Here is an 18,793-nt window from a genome sequence, read left to right on the forward strand (position 1 = left end):
TACTGCTCCTCCCTCTCCCGTTCCCAGTCCCGTTCTCCACTAAGATCCATTTTCAATTAACTTTATGTACAGGAGACCAACTCTGTACTAGTAAAGAGTTAAACAACTTGCATGGAAAAAAAACCCCAAAACCAAAACAAACAAACAAAAAAACTGTTTCTCAACAGTCGAGAAAAGGCTATTCCATGTGGGAGACCCAGAAGAAGCTCCTGATTCCTGGCTCCTGGCTTTGGATCAGCTCAGCTTCAGCAGCTGCGGCCATTTGATAGTGAACCAGCAGATGGAAGACCTTTCTGTCTCTCCTTCTCTCTGTGATCTACCTCTCAAAGAAATAAAATAAAAAATTAAAAAAAAAATCAGTAATTCATTCCTGTAGTAGCTGACACAAGAAAGCCTGAAAACCTGGGGCTGGTATTTGGTGCCTACCTGCCAAGACTCTGGTTAGGGGTACCTGGATGCATATCAAAGTACCTGGGTTTGATGCTTGCCTCTAGCTCCCAATTCTAGTTTTCTGCTAATGCAGACCCTGAGAGGTAGTGGTGATGGCCCAAGTGACTAGGTTCCTGCCACCCATGTGGAAGACCTGGATTGTGTTCCTGGTTCCTATCTTCAGATTGCCCTAGCTTTTACAGGCATTTTGGGATTGAACCAGCAGATGGGGAATTCCTCCTTTCCTCCCTCCCTCTTTTCCTTCCTTCCTTCCTTCCTTCCTTCCTCCTTCCTCCTTCCTCCTTCCCTCCCTCCCTCCTTCCTCCTTCCTCCTTCCTCCTTCCTCCTTCCCTCCCTTCCTATTTATTTGTTTATTTGAAAGGCAAAATGACAGGGGCAGGGAGGGGAGGGAAGAAGAAAGATCAATCTTCCACCCGCTGGTTCATTCCTAAAATGGCTACAAACCCAGGAGCCTAGAACTCTATCTGGGTCTCCTTTATGGGTGACAGGGACCCAAGTACTTGGGCCATCTTCCATTGTTTTCCCAGGGATGTTAGCAGGGAGCTGGATTGGAAGCAGAGCAGCTAGGACTTGAACTGGCACTCTGATGCCAGCATTGCAAGCAGTGGCTTAAACCCCTGCTCCACAATGCTGGTTTCAGATGGGAGATTTCTGTATGTCTATTTCTGTCTCAAATAATAGTAATAATTATAATAATGTCCCTGAATCCCCCAAATCTCCATGGCTTAATATGATATCAGCGTATTTCTCAGATCAAGTCCTGCTTGGTGACATGGCTTTCTTCCTTGTGACTCACCAGCCACTAGGACCTCAGCATCCCTGCTGCATCAGTTGGGGAAGGGAGAGAGCCCTGGGGGGAGCTTGAGGCAGATGTGAGGGGCTAGGCATGGACGTGGTGGCCCACGGTCAGATGAACAGAACTGAGTCACCTGGCCATACCCTTCCATTATGGGGGCTGTGTGTCTGTGAAGGAGACAAAACAGGTTTTGTTGAAAATCTAATATTCTGCAACAATTAATTTCTTTATTCTTCACACTTACTTAGTCATTGTGGTAGTATGTAGACCACCTGGGATGATTCTGCCCATGTGTGTTTTGCAAGAAGCAGTGTGGTATAGTAGAAAGAGCCTGGACTTTGAGACAGGAAATTCTAAGTTCAGATATCAGCTCTGCATATGTATGTTAGAGGATCTTGGACAAGTTACTCAGTATCACTGAACTTCAGTTTCTTTAGCCATAAAATGGAAGTGATGCTTATTTGGGAAGAGCAGTAATTTGCTTGTATGGTTTTTGTTTTTAAAGATTTGTTTATTTATTTGAAAGGCAGAGTTACAGATAGGCAAAGCCAGAGAGAGGGAGAGAGAGAGAGAGAGAGGTCTTCCATTTGCTGGTTCATTCTCCAGATGGCCACATCTGCACGGATCTGAAGCCAGGAGCTTCTTCTGGGTCTCCCATGTGGGTGCAGGGGCCCAAGGACTTGGACCATCTTCTATTGCATTCCCAGACCATAGCAGAGAGCTGGACTGGAAGTGGAGCAACTGGGACACGAACCAGCATTCTTATGGGATGCCGGCACTGCAGGTGGCAGCTTTAACTGCTATACCACAGTGCTGGCTCCTGCTTGTGTGTTTTTGAGGATAAATATGTATAAAGCACCTGACACAGTATCTCAGCCACATATCTAATTAGGTTCTTGTAGGTGTATATGTCACCACTAGCACTGCTACCTACCACAACTACTACTACCATTGCTGATACTGCTACCATTACTACTATCTCATCACTACTACTGTTATTTGTTCTACTACCATGAACAATACATTCTTTGTACTCTGAGTATAATGCTTTAAACTGGGACCATTGTTGTGCCATAGAGTATTAAGCTGCTGCCTACAGTGCCTTCATCCCCTCTGGTTGCTTGTTCCACTTCCTATGCCAATGGACCTGGGAAAACAGCAGAAGATGGCCCAAGTGCTTGGGACCCTGCAGCCACATGGGAGACACAGAAGAAGCTCCTGGCTCCCAGCTTTGGCCTGGCCCAGTCCTGGCTGTTGCAGCCATCTGGGGAGTGAACCAGCAGATGGAAGATCTATCCCTCTTTTTTTTTCCTCTCTCTCTAACTTTACCTCTTAAATAAGTAAGTCTTTTGAAAAATAATGCTTTGAATTACATTATGGAAATAGCTTTGTTGAAAAAAAAATTGCTCCCTGAATGCAGGTTTGTGTATAATAAAGCATACTATTTATGCATAGATCACATGATAAGACACAGCAAGTTTTATTTCTACCTTGTAACTCTGTATCGCCCAATGTGGGGCTTGTGTATGGAAATTACTCCATAGTTGTTGACTGAATTCAACACTACAGAGTTAAATTTGGCCTCCAATATGATAGGGCTAAGATTTTAAAATTCACACCTGTGTATTTTGTGTTTCTTCAGATAATTTCTGCTGCTGAAACATTGACATTGCATCCATCTAGCAAAATTGCTAAAGAAAACTTAGATGTGTTTTGTGAAGCTTGGGAATCCCAAATTAGTGACATGTCCACACTACTAAGAGAAATCACTGATGTGTTTGAAGGAAGACGAGGTGAGAAACTGCCCATATATTGAAATGTATTGTGATTTTTAATGTTACTGTTTTATTTTTTTAACATCAAACTTCAAACACAAAATGAATTATCTTATAAAAACCCAGATTTTTTATAGTAAAGTATCTTCCATGGAAAAATTATGAAAATATTATTTGTCCTTCTTCATTTTAGTATATAAGCTGCATAAGCTGTAAAATTTGTTGTATAACAGTGCAATAGATTTCTCTGGGTTAATATTAACATACTAACTTTTTTGTTGAAGTCATTTTTTATATCTTCTAAATTGTTTTGTAGTTTTAGTACAAGAGCTCATATATAATAGAGTAATTCTCTGATTTAATTATACTAATTTCCTAATGAAATGAATGTAGTTATTTGATTTTTGAATTGCTTTCCTTCCACTTGGATGGAATCTTTCCTTGATGACTACATAAACTTGGAATATTGCCTGTGGTGGGTAAGTTCATTGGTATTTCTCCAACATGTAGAGTAGATCATACAACATATAAGGAGGCATCATTTTTGTTCTTTATTTTAATGTCAATTGGGAGTTTTGTTTACTTACCATTGCAGTATGTGTCTCATTATTTATGTTCATATGTTCTTATACATTTCTCCCTTTGAATGATTTCTGTTAGTGTTAAAGCATGCATTTTTTAAAAAAATAAAATATCAGTCATAACATCAAATTACACATTAATTTTACTGAATATGAGCATTTAAACATCTCCTATTTTTAAAATACCCACTTAGAATAAATGTTGATTTGCTTACAAACCAGGGAATGATAGCTGTTGTAGCTCTAACGTCAGTTATAAAGTATACTAAAAGCTCCTGCATTCATATTTCCAAGATAACTAGTCTGAATGGCATATCATTTTGATGCTTTGACCAAGTGTTTATAGTTCCATGGGTTTTCATATGAGGCAAGTTTCAGGTACTGTATTAAAAGATAAAGTGATATGATTGCTCTGTGTTTAAGGAAGAACGGATCTCTTAGCTGTAGGGATGCTAGGAAACAAAGAGAAAGGCTTGGTGTGATAAAAGGATGCTTGACCTCAGGGAGCTGGAGCACCTGCTAGGCCCAGCTCTTTCTCTAGCTGCTGCCAGATAGGCCCTTCCCCACTCTGGGCCTGAGTGTCCTCCGCTCAGTAACGAAGGCCTTAGGCTGAGTGATTGGGGCTGCAGCCAGCTCTACCAGTTTCTGCCTGAACACTGCCCGAAGTGTTTTTGAGCTCTGAGAATGAAGATGTTTCATACTGTGTCTCCGTCCTGCCTGCTTCTTTTTAAAGGCCAGAGGAATATTCTGGCCATTGTTTTGTTTTGTCTTGAAATCAGGTGTCATCAGCTCATGACAATAGGAAGGGCTGGGGAGTGCCAGTGAGCAGCCCTCTGTTTGTCTTCCAAAGCCTGTATGTACAAAGGTACTTTGAAAAGTTCATGGAAATGTGGAATGAAAGCCTTAGTGAGCTGATTTTGAGATTTTGAAACCCATGCATATGAGAGGTCTTCAAAAATTTTCATGGAAAAATGCACATTATGAAAAAAACTGCTTGCATTTCAAAATTTTCTTCCAACCAATGAAGTTTTCTTTTACTTCTGTTTTTCCATGAACTTTTTGAGATATTGTCACATTTTACATATATAGTACATCCTAATTCAAACTAGCTATCTTTCTTTTTGTTTATGTATTTTATTGAAAGGAAGATACAGAGAGATTTTCCATCCTCTGGTTCACTCCCGAATAGCTGGAGCTGGACCAGAACAAAGCCAGAAGCCTGGAACTCCATCTATGTCTCCCATGTAGGTAGCAGGGACTGTGTACTTGGGCCATTGTCTGTTGCCTCCCAGAGTGCTCATTATCCGGAAGCTGGATTGGAAGTGTAGTAGCGAGACTTGAACCAGCACTCCAACGCTTAGTCTACCGTGCCACAATGCCCACTGACTGGCCACTTTTTAAGTATATGAAATTTTAAGTATTTGTATAAACCATCTTACAAGTTTACATGGTTCATGTAATTAATAGTCATCCTATGAGAAAAGGGATGATTTAGCACTGTTACATTGTTTTTATTAGATTGGACCATATGAAATTGGTGTTTTTGTGTTTCTAATTAGCTATTAGTAATTTCATACCTAATATATGATAATTGAATACATTTGTTTTCCTCAAAGAAGCAATTATTGTTCAAATCTTGTCTTGAATTCTTACCCCAGATATCACAAACTAGCTTTAAAACTATTTTATCGTCCATTGTACTCTGTGTACCTGATGTGGAAGAGTGATGGTAGCCAGCGCAGAGTTGAAGTGGGCACTGCACATCCCTTTCTTTGTTGAGATACTGTGCTTCCTGCTGTGGGTCAGTTCACAGCCCCACAGACTGTTGCTTTATTTCATCTCCTTTTCTTGCACATGGGGGCTTTCTTCTTCCCTAAGGGAATGTAGTCTGAGGTTAGTTTTAAAGGATCTGGTCTGGTACCTGCAGATAAGGAAGGCGCTGTGATACTGATAACCAAGGACTCCAGTTTCAGTAGAGGCAGGCTGCTATAAAAGGACTCTATAGATGAAACTGATTGTAGGTACAAGCTGCCATCTGTGAGGCATTATTTTTCTCTCTTTACCCAGGAAGAGGTAGAGATTGGCTAACATAGGCGACTTAGAGATGCAACTGTTGATAGTTTTCACATTCACCAGCCAAATCACAAGTTTATTTCTGAATTACATGTAATTAATAAAATAAATTAGCAAAATAGTATACTAATTTTCCTGTTTTTTTACTAATTGTTTAAGTTAAATATGAACAATAGAAAATATATTAATGGGAAAAAATTTTAAATTATATGTGTTATTTGTAGGAGAGAAGTATGGCTACCTTTCACTTCCAAAGACAACGGTAAGTAGAAAATTACATGCAATTCAGAATCTTTAAAAAAGTTACTTGAGGCTGGCGCCATGGCTCAACAGGCTAATCCTCCGCCTTGCGGCACTGGCACACCGGGTTCTAGTCCAGGTCGGGGTGCCAGATTCTGTCCCGGTTGCCCCTCTTCCAGGCCAGCTCTCTGCTATGGCCCAGGAGTGCAGTGGAGGATGGCCTAAGTGCTTGGGCCCTGCACCCCATGGGAGACTAGGATAAGCACCTGGCTCCTGCCATCGGATCAGCGCGGTGTGCCAGCCGTGGTGGCCATTGGAGGGTGAACCAACGGCAAAGACCTTTCTCTCTGTCTCTCTCTCTCACTGTCCACTCTGCCTGTCAAAAAAAAAAAAAAAAAATTATTTGAGAGGCAGAAAGGCAGAGAGATGAGAGACATAGAGTGCTCTCACTGGCTAGTTCATTCCCCAAATCTCTCCATAACTGGGACTGTGCTGAGGTAGAAGCTGAGCCAGGAACTCAATCTGGGTCTCCTGTGTGGATGGCAGGAACCCAATTACTTGAGCTATCACTGCTGCCTCCTGGGGTCTGCATTCACAAACAGCTGCAGTCAGGAGCTGGAATTTGGTATCAAACCCATGTACTTTGATATGAGATCCAGATGTCTTGACCACTAGGCTAAATGCCATCTCCATTTCAGATGTTTTTATTCAGAATTCAGATTATGCCACTGATTCCTATTACTGTTCTCTGCCTCACATACCTAAATACAAATAATTGTCATTATGGGAAAATTAGGATATTAAATGTTGTCTGTTCAGAGTTGTTATTCTGGGTAGCAATCTAGATGTGGCTTATTCTCCGAACATATATGTTGGGTTTAGGGGTTTGAAAGAATAGATAATAGAATTTGTGATTAATAAGAAATCATTATCTAAGGCTAGAAGTTGTTTTGTTTTCCCTATCTTGGATCTAATTTACAAGGTTATATTGGAATTATTTTTGGCACAAAGAACTTTCCTGTGTTTTTTATGTAGAATAAATTATGCCATATATATGGGAGGAGATAGAGAGTAACAAATTAATTGAGCACTGGTCTAAGACCCCTTTGGGGAAGAAAATTCTCATCTTCTTGCAGATAGATTTTGACATTAGTCATGTTACCCTGGTGACATTTCGATGACCTCAGCAATTCATTTGTAGAGATCATTTTATGGAGATTTATAATTTTGAATAAAATGCAGAATATGGAAAGTAGAGATTATGATAAGAAAGAGAAACAGTTATTAAGAAGGACCACTCTTCTAGAACCATCAAATGTCATAATAACTCCAACTTCAAAAGTAGAGGGAAAATAATGAGCTGTGTTGAAGTAGCTTCTCAGCAGGAAGTGGTCCTGATGGTAAATGAGAAAATCAAAGATTTATAAATTATACCCAGTTACCCAATAACAAAGAAAGGGTCACTTTTATGGCTGATAGTGTTTATAACAGGCAAAGTTTTATATGAGATGGACCCAAGAAATTCATTCATTCAGAGCCAGTGTTGTGATGCTGGCATCCCGTATCGGGTTGCTGGTTTGAGTTCCAGCTGCTCCACTTCTGATCCAGCTTTCTGCTAACATGCCTGGAAGGCAGTGGGTGATGGCCCAAGTATTTGGACCCTTGCTACCTATGTGAAAGACCCAAATGGAGTTCCTGGCTCCTGGCTTTGGCTTGGCCCAGATCTGACTATTGTGGCCATTTGGGGAGTGAACCAGCAGATCAAAGATTTTTGTCTGTCCCTCTCTCACTACTGCTCTGCATATCAAGTGAAAAAATAAATCTTTAAAAAATTTATTCATTTATTTGTTAAACATTTCTTGATCACTGAACTGTTTGCTAGGCACTATGCTAGCACTGGTGTAAAAATGATGGAAAAGGTGTTAAATTATAAATTCTACAGGTAGAGATTTAAAAAAAATAATTTTGTTCACTCTGATATTCTTTTTGCCTAGAACTGCCTGGCACAAATTTAACACTCAGAAAATAATGTTATAATTTGTTGAGTCAGTGAAAAAAGGCATGGCCTCTGCTACTGTGAAGATTACAGTCTAGTGCATCGTTGCCTAATAGAAAAATAATTAGGCAATGACTTTGAACAGCCCTTGTCTCGACTGTTGAGGAACAGTGTTGTTTTTTTCCTCTTACAATTTGTTGAATTCTTTTTTTTTTTTTTTGCCAGGCAGAGTGGATAGTGAAAGAGAGAGACAGAGAGAAAGGTCTTCCTTTTTGCCGTTGGTTCACCCTCCAATGGCCGCTGAAGCCGGCGTATCGCGCTGATCCGAAGGCAGGAGCCAGGTGCTTCTCCTGGTCTCCAATGCGGGTGCAGGGCCCAAGCACTTGGGCCATCCTCCACTGCCTTCCTGGGCCATAGCAGAGAGCTGGCCTGGAAGAGGGGCAACCGGGACAGAATCCGGCGCCCCAACCGGGACTAGAACCCGGTGTACCGGCGCCGCAAGGCGGAGGATTAGCAATTTGTTGAATTCTAAGTATAGAGTTAATCTTCTGTGTATAAAGTTAATTGAAAATAAATCTTTGTAAGAAATAAGACTGGGGATAGGAGAGGGAGGAGAAAGAGGGGTTAGAGTGTGGGTGGGATGGTGGGTAGGGTGGGAAGAATCACCATGTTCCTAAAGTTGTATTTATGAAATGCATGCAGTTTGTATTCCTTAAATAAAAGGTTTCTGGGGGTTGGGGAGGAAATATAATTTGGGGCTGGTGCTGTGACATAGTGGGTAAAGCTGCCACTTGCAGTGCCGGCATCTCATATGGACATCAGTTCAAGACCTGGCTGCTCCACTTCCAATCCAACTCTCTGCTGTGATCTGGAAAGCAGTAGAATATGGCCCAAGTCTTTAAGCCCTTGTACCTGTGTGGGAGACCCAACAAAAGATCCTAGCTACTGGCTTCGGATAAGCCCAGCTCTGGCCATTGTGGCCATGTGGAGAGTGAACCAACAGATAGAAAATCTCTCTCTCTCTGCCTCTGCCTCTCTGTAATTGCACCTTTCAAATAAACAAATAAATCTTTTAAAAAAAAGAAATATAATTCAAGGCACATTTGTAATTTAACATTTTATAGTAGTCATCTTGAAAAATAAATGTGAAATTAATTTAAAAGTTTATTTAATCCAATATATCACAGATATTATCATGTCAACATGTAATCAACATGTGAATTTGGAAATCTTATATAGTCATTTTGTCATACTAAGTCTTCAAAGTCTGGTTTTTTTTTTTTTTTAAGATTTATTTACTTTACTTGAAAGGTGGAGTTATAGAGAGGGAGAAGCAGAGGGAGAGAGAGAGTCTATCATCCGTTGGTTCATTCCTCAAATGGCCATGACAGCTGGAGCTGGACCAGGCTGAAGCCAGGAGCCAGGATCTTCTTCTGGGTCTCCCACGTAGATGCAGGGGCCCAAGGACTCTCCCAGGCACATTAGCAGGGAGCTGGATCAGGAGTGGGGCAGCTGGGACTTGAACTAGAACCCATGTGGGATGCCAATGCTGTAGGTGGCGCCACAGTACTGGCCTGTGATATGTGCTTTACACTCACAGCACATCTCAGTTCAGAGTAGCCACAACTCATGTATTCAGTAGCAATGTGTGGCTACCATATTGGATATTAGAGATTTAAACTCATGTAGGAAGAAAATGAGCAGAAAGCAGAGAAAAATTGTTGATGATTATTAATAGTGTCCAAGTGATAACAGATGGTGATTATTATGACAGAACTGACAATGAAGAGACAGAAAATAAAGCTTTTAAAGCTGCGGACGTAGAAATGACATTAGGGGCCGGCGCCGTGGCTTAACAGGCTAATCCTCCACCTTGCGGCGCCGGCACACTGGGTTCTAGTCCCGGTTGGGGCGCCAGACTCTATCCCGGTTGCCCCTCTTCCAGGCCAGCTCTCTGCTATGGCCCGGGAAGGCAGTGGAAGATGGCCCAAGTGCTTGGGCCCTGCACCCGCAAGGGAGACCAGGAGAAGCACCTGGCTCCTGGCTTCGGATCAGCGAGATACGCAGTCTGTAGCGGCCATTGGAGGGTGAACCAACGGCAAAAAGGAAGACCTTTCTCTCTGTCTCTCTCTCTCACTATCCACTCTGCCTGTAAAAAAAAAAAAAAAAAAAAAAAAAAAAGAAATGACATTAGGAATGGTCAGTGGTTCAGAGAAAGAATACATGATAAATCAAATCCCTAAACTTTGGGAAGGGCATACAATTGACTAGTTTATGTTTTGAGGTGGGACTGGCATTTAATACTGAAATATACCACTAGAGAGAAAGTAGTTGGTAAGAAAGCAGTTATGACATTGCAGACTGATTCTGTGGCTTTTTTGGAAAATAATTTCTATGCTGTAAGCTGTCAGAACAGTTTGAAAAAGTATGGATAGAAACTTGTCTGTTATTGTTATTTTCAGCCAACTTAACCCTAAAAGATGGTATTATAGGTAATAGCCCACTGGGTTTAAGCAAGTAAGGATAGATGGACTGTTCTCGTACATGCTGTGACTTACGGCTGCCACAGAATAATTGTCTGAGGATTAAAGACATAAAGAGACTTTCAAAAAGGTCAAATGGAGCAAAAGTGTTATTGAGCTGAATATAGGTTTCATGTCTAAGTAACATGATTTTAGAATCATGAACCATTCCCTCAGTTGAGGATAGCATAGCTAGTGATATTCCTAGAAAATTGTAGAGCTCTTCTTTTGGAAGCAAAGTGTGTGTTTCTATGTAGAATTTATGTTTCGATTGGCAAAAATGGCTCTCTGCACTTGTTGGGCCTCTTTTGTTTTCTAACCCTCGCAATACTGGTACTCTAACCTCACCAGTGGGGGCCATCATCTCCAGGGAACTTTTGAATATAGTTTTCAAAGACACATTTCTGTTGATGGTGATATGGTCTGTTAGAGTACTTGATTCTTTAAGTAAATAGGCATCTAAGGACCTAATTGATATGCAAAATTTTTCTTCCTCTTTCTTGGGAAGATAGTTTCTGAGTTTCAATTAGTTTATATAAAAGCAAACCTGCTCTTTCAAAAACAGAAACCACTGAACATTAGCTCACACATTAAATCGTAAATTCCTAGTCTAATCTCTTTACAACCTGGGATATAGGATTAGCAGTGGGATGCCAATGAAAGCAGCCTTAAAGGGACTGAACCCTGGAGTCATAACCCTAGGCAAATACGGAATGCTACATACAGTGGTTGATTTTAATACATTATTTCATAGGTCTAACTGAAGCCTTATAGTAATCTTGTTGCAATCGGGAGGTCAGGGAGGTTTGTGGGACTTTGGAAGTGGATTCAAAGATGTTGCAGAAGTTGTCTGAAAGCCCCTGAAGCCCTTGTGCAAAGAGGATTGCCCCTGTGGACGCAGAGGACACAGAGCAGGACAGGACACCCACCTGCTGTCTCTGGCCCCACATCTGAAACCGATAACCTGTTCAAAGCCGAACTCACCTTCCGGTGGAGTATTTGTAATTGGTTTGTTTAATTTAAACCACGTAGTATAATTACACACTGAATATGTTTACATTAGACTTTAGTTCAAGTATTTTTGGTGTGCTTACTATTTCTGTTGTATTTCCTCACACGTAAATGTACTGCTTTGTAAGATATCTTAATCTCTTTTGTTGTCACAGAAGAATAATGCAAATGTCAAACCATCGAAGTCGGACAGGCCTGACTCTGAGGTAGGACCTTTCCCCTTGTCATAGTCTTACATCTGATTTTCCCTTCTGCCAGTAATGACAGAGATGTTGTGATTACCTTGTGGGTTTTGTAGGAACAAGCCAGGGTAGCACGGCTGGGACTGAAGCTGGGTTTGCTCTCCTCCGATGCTGACTGCGAGATTGAGAAGTGGGCAGATCAGGAGAATGAGATCGTTCGGCACGGGCGGAACATGTCCAGGATCGCCTATTCTCTGTATTTGTTTACCAGGTAAGTGGGGTTACATTCTGGTCTGTTGAAATCAGTATAAGAGAAAGTGCCAAGTTAATTCTCTGAGAGGCTGCAGTTGGTATCAAATATGTGGTAAAGAGACTACATGTAGTTATGGCAGTTTACTTTAGTGACTGCAGCAAGAAGATCCCTCTACTTAATTAGGGTTTAGGTTTAGAAGGAATCCTAGAGTATTGCCCCATTCTTGCCATAGTTTTTTTTTTTTTTTTAAGATTTATTTATTTATTTGAAAGGCAGAGTTAGGCAGTTACACAGAGAGAAGGAGAGGCAGAGAAAGAGAGAGAGAGAGAGGTCTTCCTTCTGATGATTCAGTCCCCAGTTGGCTGCAACAGCCGGAGCTGTGCCGATCCAAAACCTGGAGCTCCCTCCGGGTATCCCACATGGGTGCAGGGGCCCAAGGACTTGGGCCATCTTCTGCTGTTTTCCCAGGCCATAGCAGGGAGCTGGATTGGAAGTGGAGCAGCCAGGTCTCGAACCGGCACCCATATGGGATGCTGGTGATGCAGGCCAGGGTGTTAACCCACTGCGCCACAGCGCCAGTCCCTTGCCATAGTTTTGAAATAAAGTGTTTATATCCTGCTTTTTGTGAATCTGCATATCATTGTCTCAGTCAGCATCAACATGCTTAGAAAACACATATTTTGTATTTTTATATAAGTGATTGATTAGATGTAGATCAAACAGTGGAGCTGTGAGACCTATCTTTTGGTTGCCAAACCCCTATGTATCAGCATTCATAATGTTGAACAGAACTTTGCTAACTTCAGTATTGCCTGGCCTACAGTCTTTGTCTTGTTCAAATTACAAGACTGTTGATCAGTCACCTTGTTGATCATATTCCACAGTCTTTCATTATAATAATCTTCACATGTGGAACAGGAATTGCACTTAGCTAAAATCAGTCATCACAAGACTGTCTATCGATCGCCTTGAAGTCAATGTTGATCACATTCCACAGACATTTATTATTATTATAATCATCACATGTGGTATAGGAATTCCACTTAGCTAAAATCAGTTATCTGCTCAACAAGTTGTTTTAGAATTTCCTCAAGGAATAACTTCAAAATTTTCACTCTGCTTCTGAAGTCTGTTTTTTTCCACTTTTGGAAATCTGGAGGATACTAGATATTTTCTAGGATTCAATACTTGGTATCTTCCCGGGGGCCCCTCCCTTCATTTTGCTTTTAGAAGTGAAGATCATCAGAATCAGGTCATATATGTAAGCTGTCTTATGAGTATTCTCGAAGGGGGAGCAGTTGGGTCTAGAGACTAAAGCTCAAGTCAAGTAGTTTGAGTCTCTACAAGGAGCAGGGCTTGGGAGACAAAAAGAATAACCCTTTCTCTCATCCAAGTTCTAAACAAACAAACAAACAAAAAAAACAAGCAAAAAAAAAATAGAACAACGGGAGTCAATAATATTTATATTGATAAAGCTGATTGACAGAATGCAGTTCATATTCACAGGCAGGTCAGTTTTTAAAAATGATCTCTAGAGGGGCTGGCGCTGTGGCTCACTTGGTTAATCCTCCACCTGCAGCGCTGGCATCCCATGTGGGCACTGGCTTCTAGTCCCAGTTGCTCCTCTTCCAGTCCAGCTCTCTGCTGTGACCCAGGAGAGCAGTGGAGGATGGCCCAGGTGTTTGGGCCCCTGCACCCACATGGGAGACCAGGAAGAAGCACCTGGCTCCTGGCTTCGGATCGGCGCAGCGCCAGCTGTGGCAGCCATTTGGGGAGTGAATCAATGGAAGGAAGATCTCTCTCTGTGTATAACTCTACCTGTCAAATAAAAAAAAATGATCCCTAGAATTAAGAAACCCTATTCATAAGGGCAGAATATATCTCAGTAAACATATGAAAGAGCAGGTATCTTTCTTTCTTTCTTTCTTTTTAAAAAAAGATCTGTTTATTGTATTTGAATGGTAGAGTTAGAGAGAGAGACGGACAGAGAAAGAGATCTTCCAACCTCTGGTTCACTCCCCAAATGGCTGTAACAGCCAGAGCTGGACCAGACCAAGGCCAGGAACTAGGAGCTTCTTCCAGGTCTCCCACATAGGTGCAAGGGCCCAGGCACTTGGGCCTTCTTCCACTGCTTTCCCAGGAGTTTCCTCCTTTAATAGCTTGTAGCTAGTTTGTTCTGCTGTTGAGTCTTCCCAACATGAATTTTGGCCTAAGGGATTCTTAGTTCCTACCTTTTAAACATTTGATAGCTCAAGTCTGCAAAACATTGTAAAATGGAATGGCTATGTTTACCTATATTTATAATATATTTGCATAGACTAACTGAATAACAAAATTATAACTTTTGGATGCTAGTCATTTCAGTAATGGTGAAACTCATGCTTTAAAAAAAAGTTTGTGGATAACAAAAACTAGAGAAATAATGTATACTGTATATTACATCTTCCCAAGTGTTTCATCAGTAGATTTTTTTTAAAATGGCAACTACCCCTTTAACTAGTTTTTTTTTTTTAGACTTTTATTTAGTAAATATAAATTTCCAAAGTACAGTTAATGGATTACAATGGCTTCCCCCACCATAACTTCCCTCCCACCCTCACCCCTCCCATCTCCTGCTCCCTCTCCCATTCCATTCACATCAAGATTCATTTTCAATTATCTTTATATACAGAAGATCGATTTAGTATATATTAAGTAAATATCAGTTTGCACCCACACAGAACATAAAGTGTAAAATACTGTTTCAGTACTAGTTATAGCATTAATTCACATTGGACAACACATTAAGGACAGAGATCCTACATGAGTACACAGTGACTCCTGTTGTTGACTTAACAATTTGACACTCTTGTTTATGGCGTCAGTAATCTCCCTTGGCTCTAGTCATGAGTTGCCAAGGCTATGGAAGCCTTTTGAGTTTGCCGACTTCGATCTTATTTAGACAAGGTCATAGTCAAAGTGGAAGTTCTCTCCTCCCTTCAGAGAAAGGTACCTCCTTCTTTGATGGCCTGTTCTTTCTACTGGGATCTCACTCGCAGAGATCTTTCATTTAGGTCCTCTTTTTTTAAGTCAAGACACTCTTCTCTTTTTCTTTTTTAAGATTTATTTTATTTATTTGAACGACAAAGTTACAGAGAGGTAGAGACAGAGAGAGAGGTCTTCCATCTGCTGGTTCACTCCCCAGGTGGCCGCAATGGCCAGAGCTGTGCAAATCTGAAGCCAGGAGCCAGGAGCTTCCTCTGGGTCTCCCATGTGGGTGCAGGGGCCCAAGGACTTGGGCCATCTTCCACTGCTTTCCCATGGCATATCAGAGAATGCTGGATCAGAGTAGGAGCAACCGGGATTAGAACCGGCACCCATATGGGATACTGACGCTTCAGGCCCGGGCTTTAACCCACTGCGCCACAGCGCCGGCCCCTTAACTAGTTCTTATTTCACAATATTTTAGGATGATATGGGTGTGTTTGGTTCAGAGTCAGAATAGAGGATTGTGGTCAGGGCTAGAGTGCATCCCATGGATCCAGAGAAGTATGAGGGGCTACCCCGTGAGGGTAGGATGCCTAAAGCTCTGCGAGTGGGCCTTGCTACTTAGAATATGGGTGGTGTTCAGCAAGGATGAAATTGGAACAAAGAAAATGGATTTGCTATTGTGACTAAATACCTCGTGCTTACATTTTGGCAAATCTTGGTAATGTAGTTACCTTCTAGTGTAAGGTCACAAGTGCTTAATTTTTTTTTAAACCATACTGTTTCTATTGCTGTTTTCCCAGTCTTTTCTGTTTTTCCCTTTTAACCTGTGGTTTACCAACCTCATCTTGGTACTTCTTCCTGAGGCCAACTGTTAGCCTTCGCAGTATTGGCCTTAGTAGTTTTCCCGGCATTTTAGAGCCTTTCCTCAGGCTGTTTATGGTTGTCTTGATATATATTTAACAATTCATATTTTTTAATAATTTACATATTCAAGATTTTCTGGTGCTTTTATAGTTTTTTTTTTAACTTTTATTTAATGAATATAAATTTCCAGTGTACAGCTTATGGATTACAATGGCTTCCCCCTCCCATAACTTCCCTCCCACCCGCAACCCTCCCCTCTCCCGCTCCCTCTCGCCTTCCATTCACATCAAGATTCATTTTCAATTCTCTTTATATACAGAAGATCAATTTAGTATAAAGATTTCAACAGTTTGCACCCACATAGAAACACAAAGTGAAACATACTGTTTAAGTACTAGTTATAGCATTAAATCAAAATGTACAGCACATTAAGGACAGAGATCCCGCATGAGGAGCAAATGCACAGTGACTCCTGATGTTGACCCAACAAATTGACACTCTAGTTTACGGCGCCAGTAACCACCCTAGGCTGTCGTCATGAGTTGCCAAGGCTATGGAAGCCTTCCAAGTTTGCCGACTCTGATCATATTTAGACAAGGTCATAAAAGACAGAGTGAGGATAGTAACCAATGATCCTAAGAGTGGCATTTACCAGATTTGAACAATTATACAGCATTAAGTGGGGAAGAGGACCATCAGTACACACAGGTTGGGAGTAGAGCCATTGGTGGTAGAGTAGAGGTTATGATTACAAAGGAATGAGGCCCAAGTGTGCTAGACAGGGTCTAGAACAAAGGACAAAATCATTATTAGAGGAGCTAAGAAAGGTGCTGTCTAAGCTACAATTAAGTTTTCTGATTCAGAAGCAAATGGAACCTGATAGAAGGGGCTTGATAATAATCTGGTGGGCTTTAGGCCTTGTAAGTTAAGAGGCCCAGACCTATCTATCTCTTCACATGGGATATATCCTAAGGGAGGTGTGAACCTCCTGGGGGAAGGCACTCTGTTGACTTTCATTACTTGGCTGGCCTGGGAGGAGAGCTGGCCAGGTAAAGGCAGGTGGCATCTCTAACAAGAATGGTGCTTTTATAGTTTAAAAAATTCTCAGACATAATGGTGCCTTAATGTGATTTACAAACATAGTTGTTTTTAATTTGGTTGTTGTTTCATAATTTCATTTGATCCCCTGAACAGTTTATCAGAGAATAGGAAATGTTCACATCTCATAGTTACTAAGTTATGGAATTTGTAGCTACCAGATTCCAGATCTTCAGATTTATGCATAGTTCATTGCTCTTCCTAATGCTTTGTTGTTCTCTGTTGTCATTTACTTTTCATTTTCAATGTTTTTAATTCTTGGAAGTTTTTAGTCTAATATTACCCAATCTTCTGTTGACAGTGGTAGCACAAGTACTGTTAGAATTATTTCATATACTCAAGGTTGAAACATAAAAGCTAGACGTCTCATCAAAGCTACGCATGTGAGTGCCTGCCAGACTTGAAGTTAGAATTACAAGTGAGAATTTCCTAATTTTTGGTCTGATCCTGTTTTCATTATGTAACAGACTCCTTTTGGTTAAGACATATTATCGGCTCTCATATATTAGAACTTATGAAGCAAAATGGAAAAGGTTAAAAAGGATACATAGAAATTACATATGTCAGTTTTAAAGTTTTTTAAGTTATAAAATTAACATGTATAATGCTTATTTGGGAAAAAAATAGTCTGAGAAATAATAGTTTTAAATATCAGTGTTGCTTTAAGACTAAATTCACAATATTATTAGTCTACTCATATTATTCTTCCAAATTTGAGACCTGTTAATACACAAAATGCTCTAAAATATTAATATTATATGACCAACTACCGAGCAATAATTCTTAATAATTCATTTTATTTTAGAGGAGAGGGGCCCCTGAAAACTTCCCAGGATTTAATACATCAACTAGAGGTATGTTTTGTTCCCATTTTATGCTACTTCTTTAATTCTGGGTGAAAAATAGATAATGGCTGATTTTCTAACTGATTCATTATATCATACATATGCTTGCAAGTATACACAGCTGTCTGCTAAAGAGAGAGGTAGAGAATAAGAAAGATAGAGGGCTTATACTAACATTTTGTGGAGCTTTCTTAGTTATCTCTTTGGAAAGAAACATATATAATAAGGTTAGAGTAGAAAGGGCTTTATTGATAGTCAATAAATGCAATAGTGTTTTAGGTTTCCTGTGAGTGAATGAAAATCCCTATTACTTTCTAGAGTTTGAAGGGCTTTTTGAGCTCTTCATTCTTGAATTGGGTGAATGATACTGAGATAACACATGAGAAACCAGCTGTCTTAGTTTTGAGGCCATTAGACAGTACTCAGTACATGTTACTTTCCTTTCTTGCTTCCATATTTATGACAATTTGGGGTCATTTAGGGAAGAGACAAACCTGCTAACATCTACCCTTGTGTTCTGTATGCCTAAAGCAAATTCCCCATAAGTCTCTTACTCTCTTCCCTCTAGTTAGAGGCTTTAGGTTGGCATTTGTGTTGCAAAATGCCTTCACTATTTCAGATGGTCCTCACTTTGTCTGGTTTTCCTCTCTAGAACCAAGAGTGTTCTTGCACTTGAAATTTGAAATTTTTGGCATTTTATCACTCATTTCTCTATTTTTTTTTTTTTTCCCATTCCCACGTGCATCCACCTGAACCTCTTCAGGAAAAAGGATTTCAGCTTGAGGGCATGGTTGTCATCATGGTCAGAAGAACTGTAGAAAATGTTTTTTTCTGGATTTTTCTTTGAAGTAGGCTATAAGTGAGGTATTTCCCTTAAAACAATTGGAATGAATTCTGGATTCACTCTAAGTCATGCCACACTGTAGGGGGTACTTTACTACAAAAGATCCACTACTCACCTTCTTACTGTGTGAGTGGATTCGGTAATCCAGTGTCTGTCTCCACACCAATGACATCCGATCATCATCCGATGACATTCTTTGTTCAGGTTTGTATCTGAGCTTGTCAGATCCTGGGACAAGAGCTCTTGGAGAAAAGTGAAAACAGAAAAGTACCTGTTCCCACAGAGCTTATGTT

General features: G+C 40.6%; 1 protein-coding gene across 2 annotated transcripts in view; it reads left to right on the forward strand.

Annotated features, from left to right (window-relative positions):
- CTNNAL1 (catenin alpha like 1) overlaps positions 1-18,793 on the forward strand; it is a 72,944-nt gene that overhangs the window by 49,369 nt on the left and 4,782 nt on the right. For both annotated transcript variants that reach the window (XM_062207794.1, XM_062207795.1), the window contains exons 11-15: positions 2,889-3,039; positions 5,900-5,937; positions 11,600-11,650; positions 11,743-11,897; positions 17,617-17,665. In XM_062207794.1, coding sequence (XP_062063778.1) covers positions 2,889-3,039; positions 5,900-5,937; positions 11,600-11,650; positions 11,743-11,897; positions 17,617-17,665 — 444 coding nt within the window. The remainder of the gene's footprint in view (positions 1-2,888; positions 3,040-5,899; positions 5,938-11,599; positions 11,651-11,742; positions 11,898-17,616; positions 17,666-18,793) is intronic.

Source organism: Lepus europaeus, chromosome 12 (assembly GCF_033115175.1).
Source record: "Lepus europaeus isolate LE1 chromosome 12, mLepTim1.pri, whole genome shotgun sequence".
Taxonomy (NCBI): Eukaryota; Metazoa; Chordata; class Mammalia; order Lagomorpha; family Leporidae; genus Lepus; species Lepus europaeus.